Source organism: Ctenopharyngodon idella, chromosome 19 (assembly GCF_019924925.1).
Source record: "Ctenopharyngodon idella isolate HZGC_01 chromosome 19, HZGC01, whole genome shotgun sequence".
Taxonomy (NCBI): domain Eukaryota; kingdom Metazoa; phylum Chordata; class Actinopteri; order Cypriniformes; family Xenocyprididae; genus Ctenopharyngodon; species Ctenopharyngodon idella.
In genome coordinates, this window is record NC_067238.1 from 28,789,737 (window position 1) to 28,806,156 (window position 16,420).

At 36.1% G+C, this 16,420-nt stretch overlaps 1 protein-coding gene across 15 annotated transcripts in view; it reads left to right on the top strand.

The window, feature by feature from the left end:
* The window catches only part of ppp1r9a (protein phosphatase 1, regulatory subunit 9A), a 66,088-nt gene that overhangs the window by 8,506 nt on the left and 41,162 nt on the right, over positions 1-16,420 (top strand). For all 15 annotated transcript variants that reach the window (XR_007926567.1, XR_007926566.1, XR_007926568.1 and 12 more), the window contains exon 2: positions 954-2,329. Coding sequence is in view for 11 of the 15 variants with exons in the window: in XM_051873169.1 (XP_051729129.1) it covers positions 1,043-2,329 (1,287 nt within the window). In the remaining 4 variants the exon portion in view is untranslated. The remainder of the gene's footprint in view (positions 1-953; positions 2,330-16,420) is intronic.

Sequence of the window (16,420 nt, forward strand, 5' to 3'; positions counted from 1 at the left end):
CACAGGCAGATCTCTTTTTTGGCTCAAGAAGCTTCTTAAAATGTTTTAATGTGGTTGAATAACTGTTCAATTGTAATATTTCATGATATTTCTGTTTTTACTGTATTTTGGATCAAATAAATGCAGCCTGAGTAGCATACTTCTTTCAAAATCTTAAATAAATTAAGAATCACGATTCTTCCACGATTCTGAACAGACAAACTAAAAAAAAAAACAAAAAAAAAAAAAAAACATGTAATTTGCTAGAGGTTCTTCTGACAAAATATTAATTGCTGCAGTCTATTTAAAAATGTTTAATTATTTAAAGAAAAATCAGTTTGAATAAATGATTCAATGACTCGTTATAAATACTTCACTTGTTTCTTTAATGAATGAATCAGCGTTTTTGAACGAATCTCTTGAATAAATTATTCAATGACAAATACATTTTCACTTGTCGCCACCTTGTGGCGTAACGATGTAATCGATACGACCGTTATTTGAAGCGCCAAAGTTACTTTCAAAAGGTGATTTACTCTATTATTTTGATCGCTACCGTAGATATCAGTGTTTATATCTGAAACATAAACTTTTATCCCAGGACTTCTGTGATAATTTGAATATTTGTAACAGAAGACTGTGAAGCTGTTTCAGCACCGGCAGCGCGAGCCGCGAACACAGATTTGAATGTTCCGGTGTGATTTTGACAACGGTCTACTAGAAACAGGCGAATCGTTGTCATTTAGGATGATCATTTAACGATTAATATTGCAGTTCTAGTTTATATTATGCGTAGTAGCCTATATGAAACAACAACACCTGGGTCTATTTTGTTGGCTATGTGGGCTTATTAGGGTCACTTCGTTGGCAAGTTTCCTTTGCAGTATATGATTGTCTGCTGTTCAAAAATGAATAATAATTGCATAATTTGTGAACAAACAAGCTACTCATAACATTTTTGTAAATGTTTTCAGGAATCCCCAACAAAATGTGATTGCACCCAACGAACAACCTGAAGGAATGTTACTGTATATTTGAGAAGACCTCCATTGTCGAGGCTAAGATGTTGAAGACGGAGGCCTCGGCAGAGAGGAATACCCTGAGGAGCGCTTCCCCGCACCGGAATGCTTACAGGACGGAGTTCCAGGCTCTAAAGAAGGCATTTGACCAACCAAAACAGGATGGAGACCCCAAACTCAAGGACCCGGAGGGGGTCAGGCAGCCTCGAGGGCGGCAATACGGGGCCCACGTCAGTCGCATCAAGAACATGTTCATGCAGATGGGGACCGAGAGCACTGGGTCCAACAGACGATCAAGGGATGAGACCTCCCCACAGAAACTCAACAAGCCAACAAACTTCATCAACAAGGCGGATGGGTCAGTGGTCAAGTTCCAGCATGGCACTGGAGAACGGACTGCCAGTGGCCATCATAACTCAAAGTTCTCAGAAACGAGGAAACTCTTTGAGCAGAGCTCCAGAGATGCTTCACAGTCACCTGTGTACTCTTACGGCCGAGAGAAGAGGGGTTCTCACGAGCATTTGGATGACTGGCGGGGAGCACGTTCAAACAGAGGCAGTACGGACTCTTTGGATAGTCTTTGCTCCAGGACAGAGGCCTCATCTCCCACTGTGAGTCAGCTCAGTGCTGTGTTCGAAAATATTGATCAGCAGGGCTCCGGTGCTACTTTCAGAAGAGGCCACGGAGGCGGAAGAGGGCTGTACTCCCCAGATGGCTTACAGAGACACGGGGAGGCCAGCGAGGACGACACCAGTGCGCGACAGTCCCCGTCGCGTGGTTTTTACAGGACGCGAGTGGGTAGCAAGCACAATCTGCCAGTTTCTTCATCTTCAGAAGATCTTCTCAGTCCTAGTCCTCTGTCTGAGGCCGTGGACCAAGTTAAACCAGACGAGAAGAAGCCCCAGGAGACCCCCGAGGTGGTTGATGGATCCAGTGAACCGAAACCAAAAGATGAGGTAAACTCAACCAAGGCCGTGGAGGATTCTTCAGTCAATGACGCTGCAGGAAATTCACATGAGTCTACAGCTACCACAGCCCATGAGGACACAGACGGTCATGTGAAAGAGGAGTCTAGCCGGATTACAGAGGATCACATTGAAGAACCCAATGAGGAATACTGTGGCAATGAGAGAGTTATTTTCACTGCCGATGGAGATGCTTGCTACCAGGGCTGGGGGGAGAGCTGCACGGACCTAGAGGATGACCTGTACGATGATGACCTTTCCTATGACCCAGGACCAGAGATTACAGAGATTCCTGGTCTTCCAGAAGAGGACAAGGAGGAAATTCCACAAAAACGGAAAATTAAATTCAGCTCTGCACCCATAAAAGTAAGTTTATTGCTAGTCTTTTGCATGTTAATGGGTCAATGATGTGACACCTTAAGTTGGCATGAAAAAATGGCGCTTTTCTAAATGGATCTTATTGTGAATGATTCATCCGCACATATGTTTAAATTTTCTATTTTTTGAGCACGTAATTATAGTTCAAAGGTCAAAAATTTTATTCTCACACTCAGATCTGCCACCAACAACCGATGGATTTGAACGAATTCCTGCCCTGCAATTTTTTTCTTTTTGATAATCTGTTTCACGCAAATGTACGTCACAATATAAAAGAAAAGATCTGTCACTACTTCCATTCAGTGTTATTATTATAGTATTTATTAATATTTTGAATGAGCTTTTATTTCTAAATTTAAGTTTTAGTATTATTTGTTATGTTGTTTTATTATTTTATTTTAAATATTTCTATTTAGCAGTTTTAGTTTTAGTGATTTTGGTACTTAAATTTTAAACTTATTTTTATCAGTTTGCTGACAAGGCAACATTTCTCATTTTTGTTTGATTTTTTTAAAGTTTATGTTTTTCATCCAGTATTTATATTTGAAATATTTTATTTCAATTAATGAAAATGATTTTTAATGAGAATAGTTTTAGTTAACAATAACATACACTGCTTCCGTTACATTGCGACTTTAATTCATTAAAAAATACATTAAAAATGCAATTCATACATTCAATTACTTATTTTAATACTTCTTTATGTTTTTAAATGACCAACTCATGATACATTTTCGTTGTTTTTACCTTGTAAATATATATATTTAAATAAAAAAGTTATGAAAATATAATGATTAAAGGGTTAGTTCACCCAAAAATGAAAATTCTGTCATTATTTACTCACCCTCATGTCATACCAAACCTGTAAGACTTTTGTTCATCTTCAAAACACAAATGAAGATATTTGCAAGAACCGATTATATTGCAAGAACCAATGAGATTCATTCTCACGTGTTACGCATCACGTTTGAACTTCCACAAGAACCAATGAGCTCACGCATCAAGCAAGTACGGTTGAGCTTCTGTTTATGTTCGCTGATCAATGTTTATATGTGAATAAAAGCCTAAGTTCGATCTGTTCATCATATAAAGTGATCGAGTCTCTTTAGAAAATTTGGACTAAACCACTCAATTCCTATGGATTATTTTTACGATCTCTTCATGAACTTTTTGAAGCGTCAAAATGGTAGTTGCGTAGCTATCAATGGAGGAACAGAAATCTCTCCGATTTCATTTCAGATATCTTCATTTGTGTTTCTAAAGTCTTACGGGTTTGGAACAACATGAGGGTGGTAAATGATGACAATTTTTTTAATTTTCTTTAATATACACTCACTCAATCGCATAAATGTTTTTCAAAACAATATAAAACCAACATGAGTACAAAGCGTACATATGCGTTTTAAATTTTCCAAATCTATCCAATTATGCTTTGATTTTTTTTTTAAAAGGCCATCATGTTATTGAGTTCCTGTTGTTCATCTTTGAAAGCATAGTCATAATTGAACCTATAGAGGCCAGTAATGCCATTTTATTGATTTTCTCCAATATAGTGAGAGCATTTCTTGTTTTGCCTGCCTATGTTAGTGCTTTTTAGATAACCGTAAAGTGACATCCAAAGGCCCACTCATGCCTGTGGGGAAATGAACACATATAGCTTCTGTCCTCACATGCCTCTCTGACTCTCCTTGCTGTAACTTCTCACACCACCACTGTCTGTCCCTACGCTTGTCAATCCCCGTTCCTCTACACTATTATCATGTTCAAATGAGAACATGGATAACCGCTGTGTTTGCAACTTTTTCCAAGGAGAAGCATAATGGTAATTACAGTCTGTCTATCGACGTCTTGTGTTTCGCAGGAAGCTATAGCATTACATTGTTTAACTTATGATGTTAACTTCTCAGAAATGCATTTTACACCCAATTAGAGTTCAGATGAATTCACTTAGCCAGCATTTAAATCAGTTATCTTTGATTTGGCCATATAATGGCACAGCTGTGGACTGTTGTTATTGATTAGTTGCGATATCGTGAAAATTGCTGCTGTTTGAGCTGCTGGAAATGTGTTTACAGCCACGGCTATTAGCTCTGATCGGAAGCTGGATGTAGATGTGGAAAATACTCGAAAACAAACATTCCCCTGGTTTGGATCAGTCCCTTTAATACCCTTAAGCAGTGCTGGACCGGTTCCCCAGCTTCTCTCAATGGGTAAACGTGATGTTTGCTCACTAATCTCCCTCACACGAGCTGAATTTCATCGAGCTGTTGTGTGCCAGAATTAACTGAATTAAAAGGTTCATTACGCCCGGTTTGTACACCTTTTTGCTCTTGAAGTATTGTATTCTTGGAGTCCCTTAATCAGATCACATCCCAATGCTGCTCTCGGTTTCAATTCTTGGATCCTGCTGCTAATTATAAACATGAAATATAGGTCTTCACAGCTGCCGAATGTCAAATGTGCGACAGTGCATTCGAACATATGGCATTTAGATCAGTCTGCTATAACAGATGTGTCCTTTAGCGGTGTTCTTTCATAAATTTTCATCAACTAAATGTTATTAAATAAAGCAATAGTACTGTAACACGTGGAGCAACTAGAAAATGCCAGCTTGTTGTAAAATGGCATTGTGCCGGCTGGGTTAACTGTCAACTCGACTGAACTGCCCTGGTCGTTAGCTTGACAAAGAAAGACTTTTTCATGAGTCAGGGAATTTTGAACCCAGGCCACATGCTTTTTCTGCAGACATGGAGGAAATAACAGTCTGTGGTCTGTGTTCGGGCTTGAGAAAGGACCTGATTTGTGGTAAAACATTGTCCATTCACCAGACTAGACTAGCTTGATGATGAATAGAAGTGTCAGTCATTAATTATACTGAACATTTTCTCTCCTGCTCATAATATTTCTTAGTCACTCATTAAGTGGATCGTTTCCATTTTAAAGCTTTTCTAAGCATAATTAATATAGAGTTGCTGTAAGAGGCTCTTGTGCGAGCAGCTCTAGTGGTCGTGTGGAATAACAGCACTCATCTCAGGTTCATCAATTGCAAAATGATCACAGCATAATTCTCTGATTCATCTTATAATTTCATGCAATACATTAGGCTTGTTTTATTTATCCTTTTTCCATCTCTGTGTTTGATTTTGAGCCTGTTAAGGTATTAATGACCTTGCTTTGTGGTTGCCAAATGCTCTGTTTAGATGGGTCGCAGATGGCTAAATGCAAGTAATAAAATGCAACAAATAATGCCTGTTTAGCATAGCAAAATTAGGCTTAGCGGAGCATTTTGTTGTTAATGTCTAAGGTTGTGCATTCATGGACAGATTGCATAACATCCCCTCATCCTATTGGTGAGCGTTTACAGTTAAGTTAGTTGATTTTAAAGGGATGTTTCTCTTAATGTGCCCCTATTATGCTTTTTCGGATAGTGTGTTATATGGCTGTTTGTGAATGTAAAAGGTCTGCAGAGTTTCAAAGATCAAAGTGCACCATAAATGTCAGTTTCCGACTTGTAAGTGGTAGACCAATCACAACAGACTGGGCCGTCTGACCAATCAGAGCAGGGTAAGCTCTTGGAAAAGTAGGATTTAGAGAGACCGAATCCTTTATCGAGCCATTTCAGGCACTGTGAGAAAAGAGCTGATGCTGCAATGTATAATATAAGAAAATTACAGTGTTTTTTGACCTTGGATGCATGTAAACCTATTGTAGGAGACCTCCAAAACAAAATTAGGAGCCTTTAAAATAGTATAATTGGGGCACCCTCATGTTTTTCCAAACCTGTATGACTTTCTTTTTTCTGTGAAACACTAAAGGAGAATTTTTGAAGAATGTATAAAGTATAATAATTTTCGTGTCATTGCAAAAAAGGGGGACTGAAGCTTTCAAGCATCAAAAAGGATGTGAAAGCACCATTAAAAATAACTTAAAAGTAGTATTTTGTGGGCTTTATTTGAAATCTCCAAAAGTCATATGACAACTTCATATAAGTGTGAAACTTGAACTTGAAATTTCCCCTTTTGTGTTGAATGGAAAAAAGTATGTCATACTGGTTTGAAACAACATGATGGTGAATAAATGATGACAATTTTAATTTTGGGGTGAAATACAATATCCCTTGTAGAACATTTGTTTTCTCTCTGCAATAAAAAAAATGTTAGTACTGTGATGGGTCGCCACATGATGTCTAATATAAAAATGAAGGTTCTAAAGCAAAATCACTGACCTAGCTGACTTTAAAGGGGACCTATTATGCCCTTTTTTGTTTTTTGGTGTCTACTAGAATAGGTTTTCATGCTTGAACGCTCAAAAAAAAAAAATTACAAATTTGCTACAGTAACTCAACCAGGCCCCGCCTCTGTAATTTGCATATGTCTTGTGCGGGAATTATTTAAATGAGGAATATTGTGACATGTATCATGCATTCTCGGAAGAAATCTCAAGACTTCTATGGAGGCGTTTCAGGGAGTTCAGAAACAGTGCGCACTGATATAGAGAATAACTCCCTTTGAAGTGACTTTGTGCTTTGTAACTTTGCAGGCATTTTTCATACAAAAACAGCAACACACTAAAGAAAGCTGAAAATGTGAAAAAGCATAATAGGACCCCTTTAATGTATTTATTCCATATGGGTTGTTTTGTAAACACTGGAGAGGCAGTGGAGAGCACTTCAAGTCCATTTCAATGTGCACATCCTGTGATTGTACTCGTCTCGTAGTCCTGCCCAGCGTGGGAGCGTGTGTCAGTCTGACTCTGATAATGAGCATCTGGCATCTAGTAGCCATGTCCTCTGCCTGCCCTTTTTATAGATGGATGTTAGTTTCACAAATCAGTTTTACATCTAGCTTTTCAGCTGTCATGTGATATAAACTCAGACATGTTTATATTCACTGGTTTAGTTGTCACAACAGTCTGTAACTGTAGATTTTGAACATGATATACTAGGGTGGGTGTAGTTGAGTAGATGCTGTTTACAAGATCATTTTATTTCTAATATTAGATATAATTGAGAGCAAACTAACCAGATCCCATTAGATGAAACATCAAACACGTGCCTTTTACAGTGAATTCTAGTGTTTGTTTAGCTGTGCCCTTTGTTACATCCGTCCTGTCATCATCATCCTCCTACATAAACTGCACTTGCAGGCTAAATGAAATATGACATTAGCTCTTCTAATCTCAGCCTCTTGTTATGGCATATTTATTCCTTCTTGATTCTCTAATGGAATCAAATGGATTTGAATGACTGGGCAGCAGTTGAATGACTGCTGAAATGATTCAATGATTATACACTCCATTCTGTGCTCAGATGCACATACTGTATATAGACCAGTCTGAATCAGTCCAGCCATTTACTATATCAGCTCAATCCTGTAATTCAGTTAAAAGGGTTGATGGCTATAGTCTAGTTATTAGCTATATTTTAGGGTTCTATTAAATATATATAAACATTCTTTCAGGAACGTGGATGAGAAAAGTCTTTTCGGTGAGTGAGCTGAGTAGTAGAGGATGTTTTATTCATTTTCATTTTATTTTAAGGAATTTTCAGTAGATCAAGGTATTTTTAAAGCCATAGTCCTGACTTGAAAAGATTAAGGTGGCTTTATGTAATTGGAAAAGGGGTATTTCAGTCTTATACCGTGGATAAAGATGTCTCAGTTGGTGATTTCATGATGATTTTCAGCTACTTAGGTAGTTGATAACTTAAATCACCTAATAAGTGCGGTTTTCTAACCTGGCTTGATGTATTTTTTTATTTAAGCAGGAAGTTTGGGCTATACATATAAAAGTGCATTTCCCTTTAAAAAAACACATAGAAAAAGACAAGTTAGCTCTATCACAGCCATGATTTTCTACTTTCTATGTAGTTGTAGATAGGATGCACCGCTCATTTTGAAAATTTTTGCTGATACCGATAACCGATAATTCTTTATATATGAAAGCCGATAACCGATATATTGGCCGATAAATCTATATCAAAATTTTTATATAATTTTTGAGAGCCTGATTACAAAAACAAAAGTCTCACCATTAATAGTCATGTCCCATGCACAAAATTATAATGTTCTCATTATAATATTATGTAGCCTATATGACAGACTTGTGCTGTGAATTATACTTAACTGTATTTTCCTTTTTGAAGTGATTTCATTCATATTTCAAGCATATAGTGGTGGACAGTGCGCACCTGAAGTGTTTCAGCTGAAGGAAAAATAATCCATTATTTATCGGCTTTATTATATCGGCCTAATTTTCTTATCGGCCGATAACGATAACATTAAAAATGAACATATATCGGCCGATACTGATATGGTGGCCGATATATCGTGCATCCCTAAATAGGGGGTGGGGCATTCTCATTCCAGAGAGCATCTGATTGGACAAAAATTTGTGTAGTGCAGGATGAGTCATCTTTTTTCCAGGAAAAAAACTGTATTTTAAATGTGTATTTCTGCTAAAAGTGAGTTTTGTCCAATTTTGTGTTACTTTTGTACACATGCCTACAGTTTGGTCTGTTTATCAGGAGCTATCAGTTATTTTTCTCATTTGTTACGCAGAACAAACATGCTGTCATGACACGAGATGTCAATGTACGGTTTGTGCACTTCAGCTTCAGACAAAATGAAGCTATCAAGCGATTTTGAAACTGTAGTCATTGACAGAGGTCTGTCTCGCAATGCATTATGAATGCTGTGGTATTTTTTGTTTGCTTGTTTCTCTGACATCTGACCCTTTCTGGAGTTGAATTTTTAACGACTGTGGAAACAGAAGACAGGCCTGTGGTTCCGACGCTGCACCGTTCCAGCTGTCCGTGTCAGGCACTAATTCTCCACTTCTCTCCCTCCACCCCCGTCACAGACCATCACTGAATCTATCAGAGTGTAGATCCTGCTTTTTTCCATGATGGAAACAAGGAGGTGTTCAATGCTGACACAGTGTCCTGTATTGTTTGTTGCTCGCTGAGTGTTCACCAAGTTGTGTAGAGTGACATTTTTCCCTCACTGTGTGTCCATTGTACTCAGGAATATATTATTTATTAATAATAATAATAATAATAATATAGTAGTATTTTAGAATATATATATATATATATATTATGGTTTTTTTTGCTACTTATTTTTTGTTGGTTTTTGTTAGAAACACAAAGTAAACTTAAAGAAAAAAAACATGTAACACAAATAAAATATAATGTAAAAAATAAAGTTGCCATACATTACATATATAAACATTCAAATGCAAACTTCTATTCTTCAGAGGAGAAAAGTGAACCATTTTCTCCTTTTGTTCTCAAAGTCAGAGTATAAGAGTCTTTTTATTCTATTTCTATATCTTTATTATTTTTTATTTATATATTCAAGAGAAAGAATAAATTATTATATTTTTAATACATACAGTAGTGGCCAAAAGTGATGTCCGTGATGTCCTAGGAAAATTGACATCTTCACCCTTTATTCATTTATGTTAGCTTTTAATCATGTATTTATTCATAATTATGTTGTAATCAGTGTATGCTTTTTCCTGTGAGCTTTTTGTTTTTCTATGCAAAAAAAAAAAAAAAAAATTTGCATAGTAAAATAAAACCTGTAGTTTGCCTTTTTTTTGCCAAATAATTTTTCAGTTAAATACTGTATTTTTGTTCTTCATATTTAAAATATTTTAAAAAATATACAATATTTTCCTCATATTTTGATGGTTTAATAGAACTAGTAGTGTCATTAAAAACAAATAATCCCCTCCAGACATCCCTTTTGGCCAGTACTATATTTTAGAAAATATAGGTCCAGTAAAAATATAATCAGATTGTTAAAAATAAATTAATTAATAAAAAAAGTATATATATATATATATATATATATATAGTGTAATATATTCTAAAATATGTATTTAAAATATATTGTTATATTATTTACTTTTTTATTTATTTTTAATAATCTGATTATTATATTTATTAGTGGACCTATATTTTCTAAAATATCTATTAAAATTCAATAATATATTCTTTAATTTTTTATTTATTTTATTTTTTTACATAGTCTAAGAACTAGTTAGGAACTATTGTAAATCTTTAATATAAAGTTTTGAATATAAAGTTCAAATCATTATTAAATGCATATTATATATATAATGTATACGTATTAAGGATAGGCTGATAGCTGGAACTAGCTTGCATGTAAATGTAACACCCTCACCCACTCGTGTGGTCAGTTGATGAATTATGTATTCATCAGACCATGTTTGTGATCATGTGAGAAGACTCAGCCAACACATGAGAATGAAGCATAAAGTAAGCGATTGTTGTCTTGTTTATCCACTTATGCTAGCAGCTCCCCCTCACTGTTCTAGCGTGCTACGTGTTGGCGGGTGGTGAGGCCCCCAGAGGTATTTCCACAAACACAGGATTAAAAAGAGGGTGAAATGATGACATTCCAGGCCAGATAAACTGAAAAAAGAATCAAGAGGACGAACAGAACCATATGTTTTGAAGGAGCTATGTTCTTGACACAGAGCAAAAGGCTAATAACGCTTGAGAGTTTCATATCACCTGACTCATCAGTTCAAGTCTCCTCCGTGGCCAAAGTGCTTTCAAAATATAGTTGAAATAAAATGTCTTTTAAGTCTCATGGAATGCACTCTCTGCAAAGAGAGAATGGATGAATGAATGGATAACGGCTTTTAATAGCTTTCAGCTTTAGAAAAACATTCAAATGCTTGTCATGAAACTGGTGATTCATATATTTTTATGCACTGTGTTTCTTCAGCTGCAGGCACTTTTATGTCCCAGGTGTTTATTTGAATTGAAACTAAAAGACTTGTCTATTCTTTTTAGGTCAAATGTTTAAAACATACTATATTTATTTTTTATTTTTTTACAATATTCATCATTGACTTTTGCCACTTTCAAATGTCTTTTATATCTAGATTTTATTTATTATGATAATGTGATTTTAATGTGTATTGTGTGAAAAGATTTTACGTTGCTGTTAAAAATTTTGGGATTGGTAAGATTTTTTAAATGTTTTTGAAAGAAGTCTGTTCTGCTCACCAAAGCTATTTATTTGATTAAAAATCCAGTAAAAACAGTAATATTGTGAAATATTATTACAATTTAAAATAACCATTTTCTATGTGAATATATTGTAAAATATAATTTATTCCTGTGATCAAATCTAAATTTTCAGCATTACTCCAGTCGTCAGTGTCACATGATCCTTCAGAAATCATTATAATATGCTGATTTGCTGCTCAAGAAACATTTATTATTATTATCAATGTTGAAAACAGTTGTGCTGCTCAATAATTTGGGAAACCATAACAAAATTTCAGAATACTTTGATTAATTTATTTCAAAGAAACAACATTATTTAAAATAATTTTGATCAATTTAATGCATCCTTGCTGAATAACAGTATTAATTTCTGTATATAAAAAAATCTTATTGACCCCAAACTTTTGAATGGCATATCACAACATGTGATAAAAACAACAAAAACACTAATAATCACTAATAAACAGAACATTTTTATTATACGTAATTTCCAAATGTAGTCAAATTATGCAAAAAGTGTGAAAATACACTCTAAAAAATGGTTGTTTCAATGCAATTTTGGGTTAAATATGGACAAACTCAACAGTTGGGTTCGATTTTTAAATTACATTTTTAACCCAACGGTTGTCCCAAAATTGTGTTGAAACAACCCAGCATTTTTTAGAGTGTATTATTTATTGTATGCGTTCAGATGCTAGCTATGAAATTAGCAAGACAAATGTTTTAATAATGGTTTAAGGTCATTTCCATCATTCACTCTAAAAATGCTGGGTTAAAAACAACTTGGGTTGAAAATGGACAAACCTAGCGATTGGGTTGTTTTAACCCAGCGGTTGGGTTAAATGTTTGCCCAACGTGCTGGGCAGTTTTATTTAACCCAACTATTGTTTAAAAATGACTATATGAATGGCTTAAAATGAACCAAAAATAGGTTGGAAATTAAAAATCAGACACATAATTACTAGAGGCAACAATAATAATCAAAAGGTGAAAGGTTTATTAATAAGCAATTTAATAAATGTTAATTGTTTAATTAGTCATTAAAATTATTAATAAATGTTCATTTATTAAACATATTAATAAATGTTAATTTCCAACGTACTTTGGGTTCATTTTAAGCAAGAAATACAGTAATTTTTAAACAATAGTTGAGTTAAATAAAACTACCCAGCAGGTTGGGCAAACATTTAATCCAACCGCTGGGTTTGTCTATTTTCAACCCAACTTGGGTTGTTTTTAACCCAGTATTTTCGTGTTGAATGCATACTTTATGACATTTGTTGTGGAAAAAAATTCTCCTTTGATGCATATATTCCCACTGTTGGACATTGTTAGTAGATAAACTAGTGAAAGTGTGAACAAAAGAGTTTTTCCACTGGCCCACAAGTGCCCGTAGTTGAAGAAACGTTTATATTTGAATGTATTTCTTAATAACATGATAGAGAGAAAGTTAATTTGACTTTGGCAAACAGCAGCAACAGCTTCCTGTTTTCAGAGAATAGTACAGGAATGTCTGTCTGCAGATTTGTCTCTGTGTTGCATGGTTAATCCACTCAGCATCAGCTTCGCCGTCCCTCCGGGAGAGAGCTGTGTGTGTGTGTGTGTGTGTGTGTGTGTGTGTGTGTGTTGACACTGGGAGCGCTGGCACCGCTGCATGACTGTAAGGCCATTTAATGCGATCAGTTGTAGTCAGCCAGACTCTGAGCCATGCAGCACCATTGCCAGCCTATGATTCAAATGCCGACAAACACTTTCAGTCGATTGTTCTTCTCCACCCTCCCTGTTTCCCCTCGGTCTGCTCCTCGGTTAATCCTTGGACTGTTCCCCACAAGCATTGCAGTCACCCACGATGCAGCTGGAGGCGTGCTGGTGTAATATACTGCGTTAGAGGCATACCGATGAGCCATGGCTACTGCGCTAGAAGTGCAGTGACACAAAGAAGGATGAGAGACGAGACGGATAATGAAGTAATGAGCAAAGAGAGATGAGGAAGAGAGTGGGAGTAGAGGGATGGATGATGGGCCTGGCTCAGTTTCACTCACCCCTGCAGTTCTGTGCAAATTCACTCTTTGCCGAGAAAAATTAGCTCTTAGAGCCTTTGGTGGAATCTCACAACATGCAATAAAAACTTAAAGTGCTCTCTCCGAACAGGAAAACGCTTATACAAGCTTACATTTCTTGGCTATTATGCAAGGTAACAGTTGGAGCCAAATACCTCGCAGGCTGCTGGGTTTTAAATATAAGACTGCAGTAGATGAGAGGATAGAGTGAGAGCTGATCTACCGTATGATGAGAAGACAAAAGAGATGTGCTGTGTTTGTTTGAAGGCAGCTAACAGGTGTATTGATCTAAACGGTGAATGACAGGAGATGGATGGAGATGACAGAGAGGTGAGCTGAGTGGGCCGAATCAATATTACTAGATAAAGATGCACAAGGATATTCAAGAAAAGTATCACTGTTAGTCGGACCAAAGCCAAGAAAAGATTCAGCATAAAAGGCTGCACTATATAGTAAACTAAAGAAACAGCTACAAGTTATTGGCGTTTTCTTTTTTGTGGAGTGTTTTTTTTAAGAATCAACAGGAAGATTATTAATTGAAGCTGCAAATGTTTTGCAAAAGATTAACATGACGGCACATGCTAGTCGATGAGTTGAATCAACTCCACAGCAACTACATAAATTTATCCACTAACCATTCAGAAACGTCCAGTTTCATTCTAAAAGTTGTAACTTCTTCCTGAGTCTCTCCATCAGTATCGACTCCGGTTTGAACAATGTAAGGCTGAACACCGTTACTGACAATCCTCATTTTGGCTGCGTGAGATTCTCCAGCTTTGTTGTTGTTGAGCAACCGAAGCGTGAGCTGTTAAAGCTCCGCCCTCTTCTGGAAAGCGGGTCGGGAGCAGCAGCTCATTTGCATTTAAAGGGACACACACAAAAACGGCGTGTTTTTGCTCACCCAAATGGGGCAAATTTGACAAGCTATAATAAATGATCTGTGGGGTATTTTGAGCTGAAACTTCACAGATGCATTCTGGGGACACCAGAGACTTATATTACATCTTGTAAAAGGGGCATTATAGGTCCCCTTTAATGTATTTTATTTATTTATCAAAGCCATCGTTTACTCGCTTTTGGCACTTGATGACAAATATTCTTAGTCTACATATTATCTTACGAATAAGCCCATTAAAATTTAAAATGAAGCCATGTAATGATATTAAAACAAACAAAGTATCCTGGACAGCTATATACAATATGTCTAATGAATATAATAGATGATGTGAATTACTATGTTCTCCCTCGGCACGTCAGACCTGACAGTAGCCTTCAGCACACTGCCCACACTTTGTCTGTTGCGTAGAGCCCCTCATGCTTGTCATGTCTGGCAGATTCACAAAAGACAGTCGGCTGTTGAGCCATTTTTAGCCAGCTGTGGACTGTCAACACTGTGATAGTTGGCTGAGCTCAGGAGAATACAGGAGAATAAGGTGTGAGGGAAGCTCTGGAACAGATCCACTGACTGTAGAGATGGATGTTTCTGGAAATGTCTTCACTTTCAGGTTAGAGCTCTGCGCAAGGGAATGTTTTTATATTTATGCCCTCCTGGCCTCTGTGTAAGAGTAACTGTGGCACAGAAGCTGGTTGGCATGCAATGGATAATGTGAGCTATGCGCTGTAGTTCAGCTGGAGCACTTTTATATGGTTGTTTTCTTTCAACAAGTCACTCTTAATGTTTCAGTGAAGGAAACATCTTTATAGTTGCTATCTTCAAGGCTGCAGACTCACTATCCAGCCCTTTCTGCCAATATGATTTTCATCAAGACCATTCAAAGGAATGTAGAAAAAAAGGCTCATTACACATCAGCCAATCATTCGGTCAGCAATGTGACTGCTCAATAATGCATAGCTGTTGATCAGTTTACATTATTGATGTTGTGCACTAGAGATTATGCTTGCTTTTGTACCTGCGCTTGGATATAACCCTGCGCTCTGGTTTCAGAGTGCTTCCTACCATGTATGATTCGGACACATTGGTTTAGGCTTGTAATTAGCATAAAACGTCAGATTTGAGTCTAATTTGTTTCCTTCACAGATGAGATTGCTTTGATTCTGCCATGATCAGTCATGATTTAATTGAAGCTGTTGATTCTCATGGTGGCAGCTGGACTGACGGTGTCACTGGAATAGCAGGGATGAGGAGAGTTGAGGATCTTTTAGCAAGAAGTCCAAGAACATACAAACACAAGGGTAAACCAAATAAGAGGCCAATGGTAATAGTCCAAACAATGAAGACACGGGAGATGCAATAGCTCAATATAACAAGTGTGTAAAGGTAACGGCCGACCAGGGTTGCCAGGTTTTCACAATAAAAAAACCCGCCCAATTGCTCCCCCTGGTAAAAATCGTGTTCTGGGGGGTAAAATCCACGTTTTTGGTGGGGTTCCCCTGGTAAAATTCTCATTCCAGGGGATAATTATCATGTTATTTGGGGTCGTTTCAACCCACGGACATGAAAAACAACCCACAGCAACAGTGTTAAAGTAGCCCAATTTCTAGAAACTAAGCTAAACAGAAACTGTTATTTTTATGTTTATATATTATGTTTATATATATAAATATACACACACATTTTATTTTTCGTACATTTAGCAAGAAATAATGTATACATTTTATGAATGTTATTTTTATTTATATTATTTAGATTATGCATTATTTAGATTATGTTAATATTATTTAGAAAATTTATTTAATTTTAGAACATTTTATTTAATATTTTATTTAAATAAATGCTGTTCTTTTTAACTTTTTATTCATTTAAAAATCCTAAAAAAAAAATCTGTTTCCACAAAAATATTAAGTTGACAACTGTTTTCAACATTGATTATAATAATAAATGTTTCTTGAGCAGCAAATCAGCATATTAGAATGATTTCTGAAGGTTCATGTGACACTGAAGACTGGAGCAATAATGCTGAAATATATTACATTTTAAAATATAGTAAAAAAGTTATTTTAAATTGTAATAAT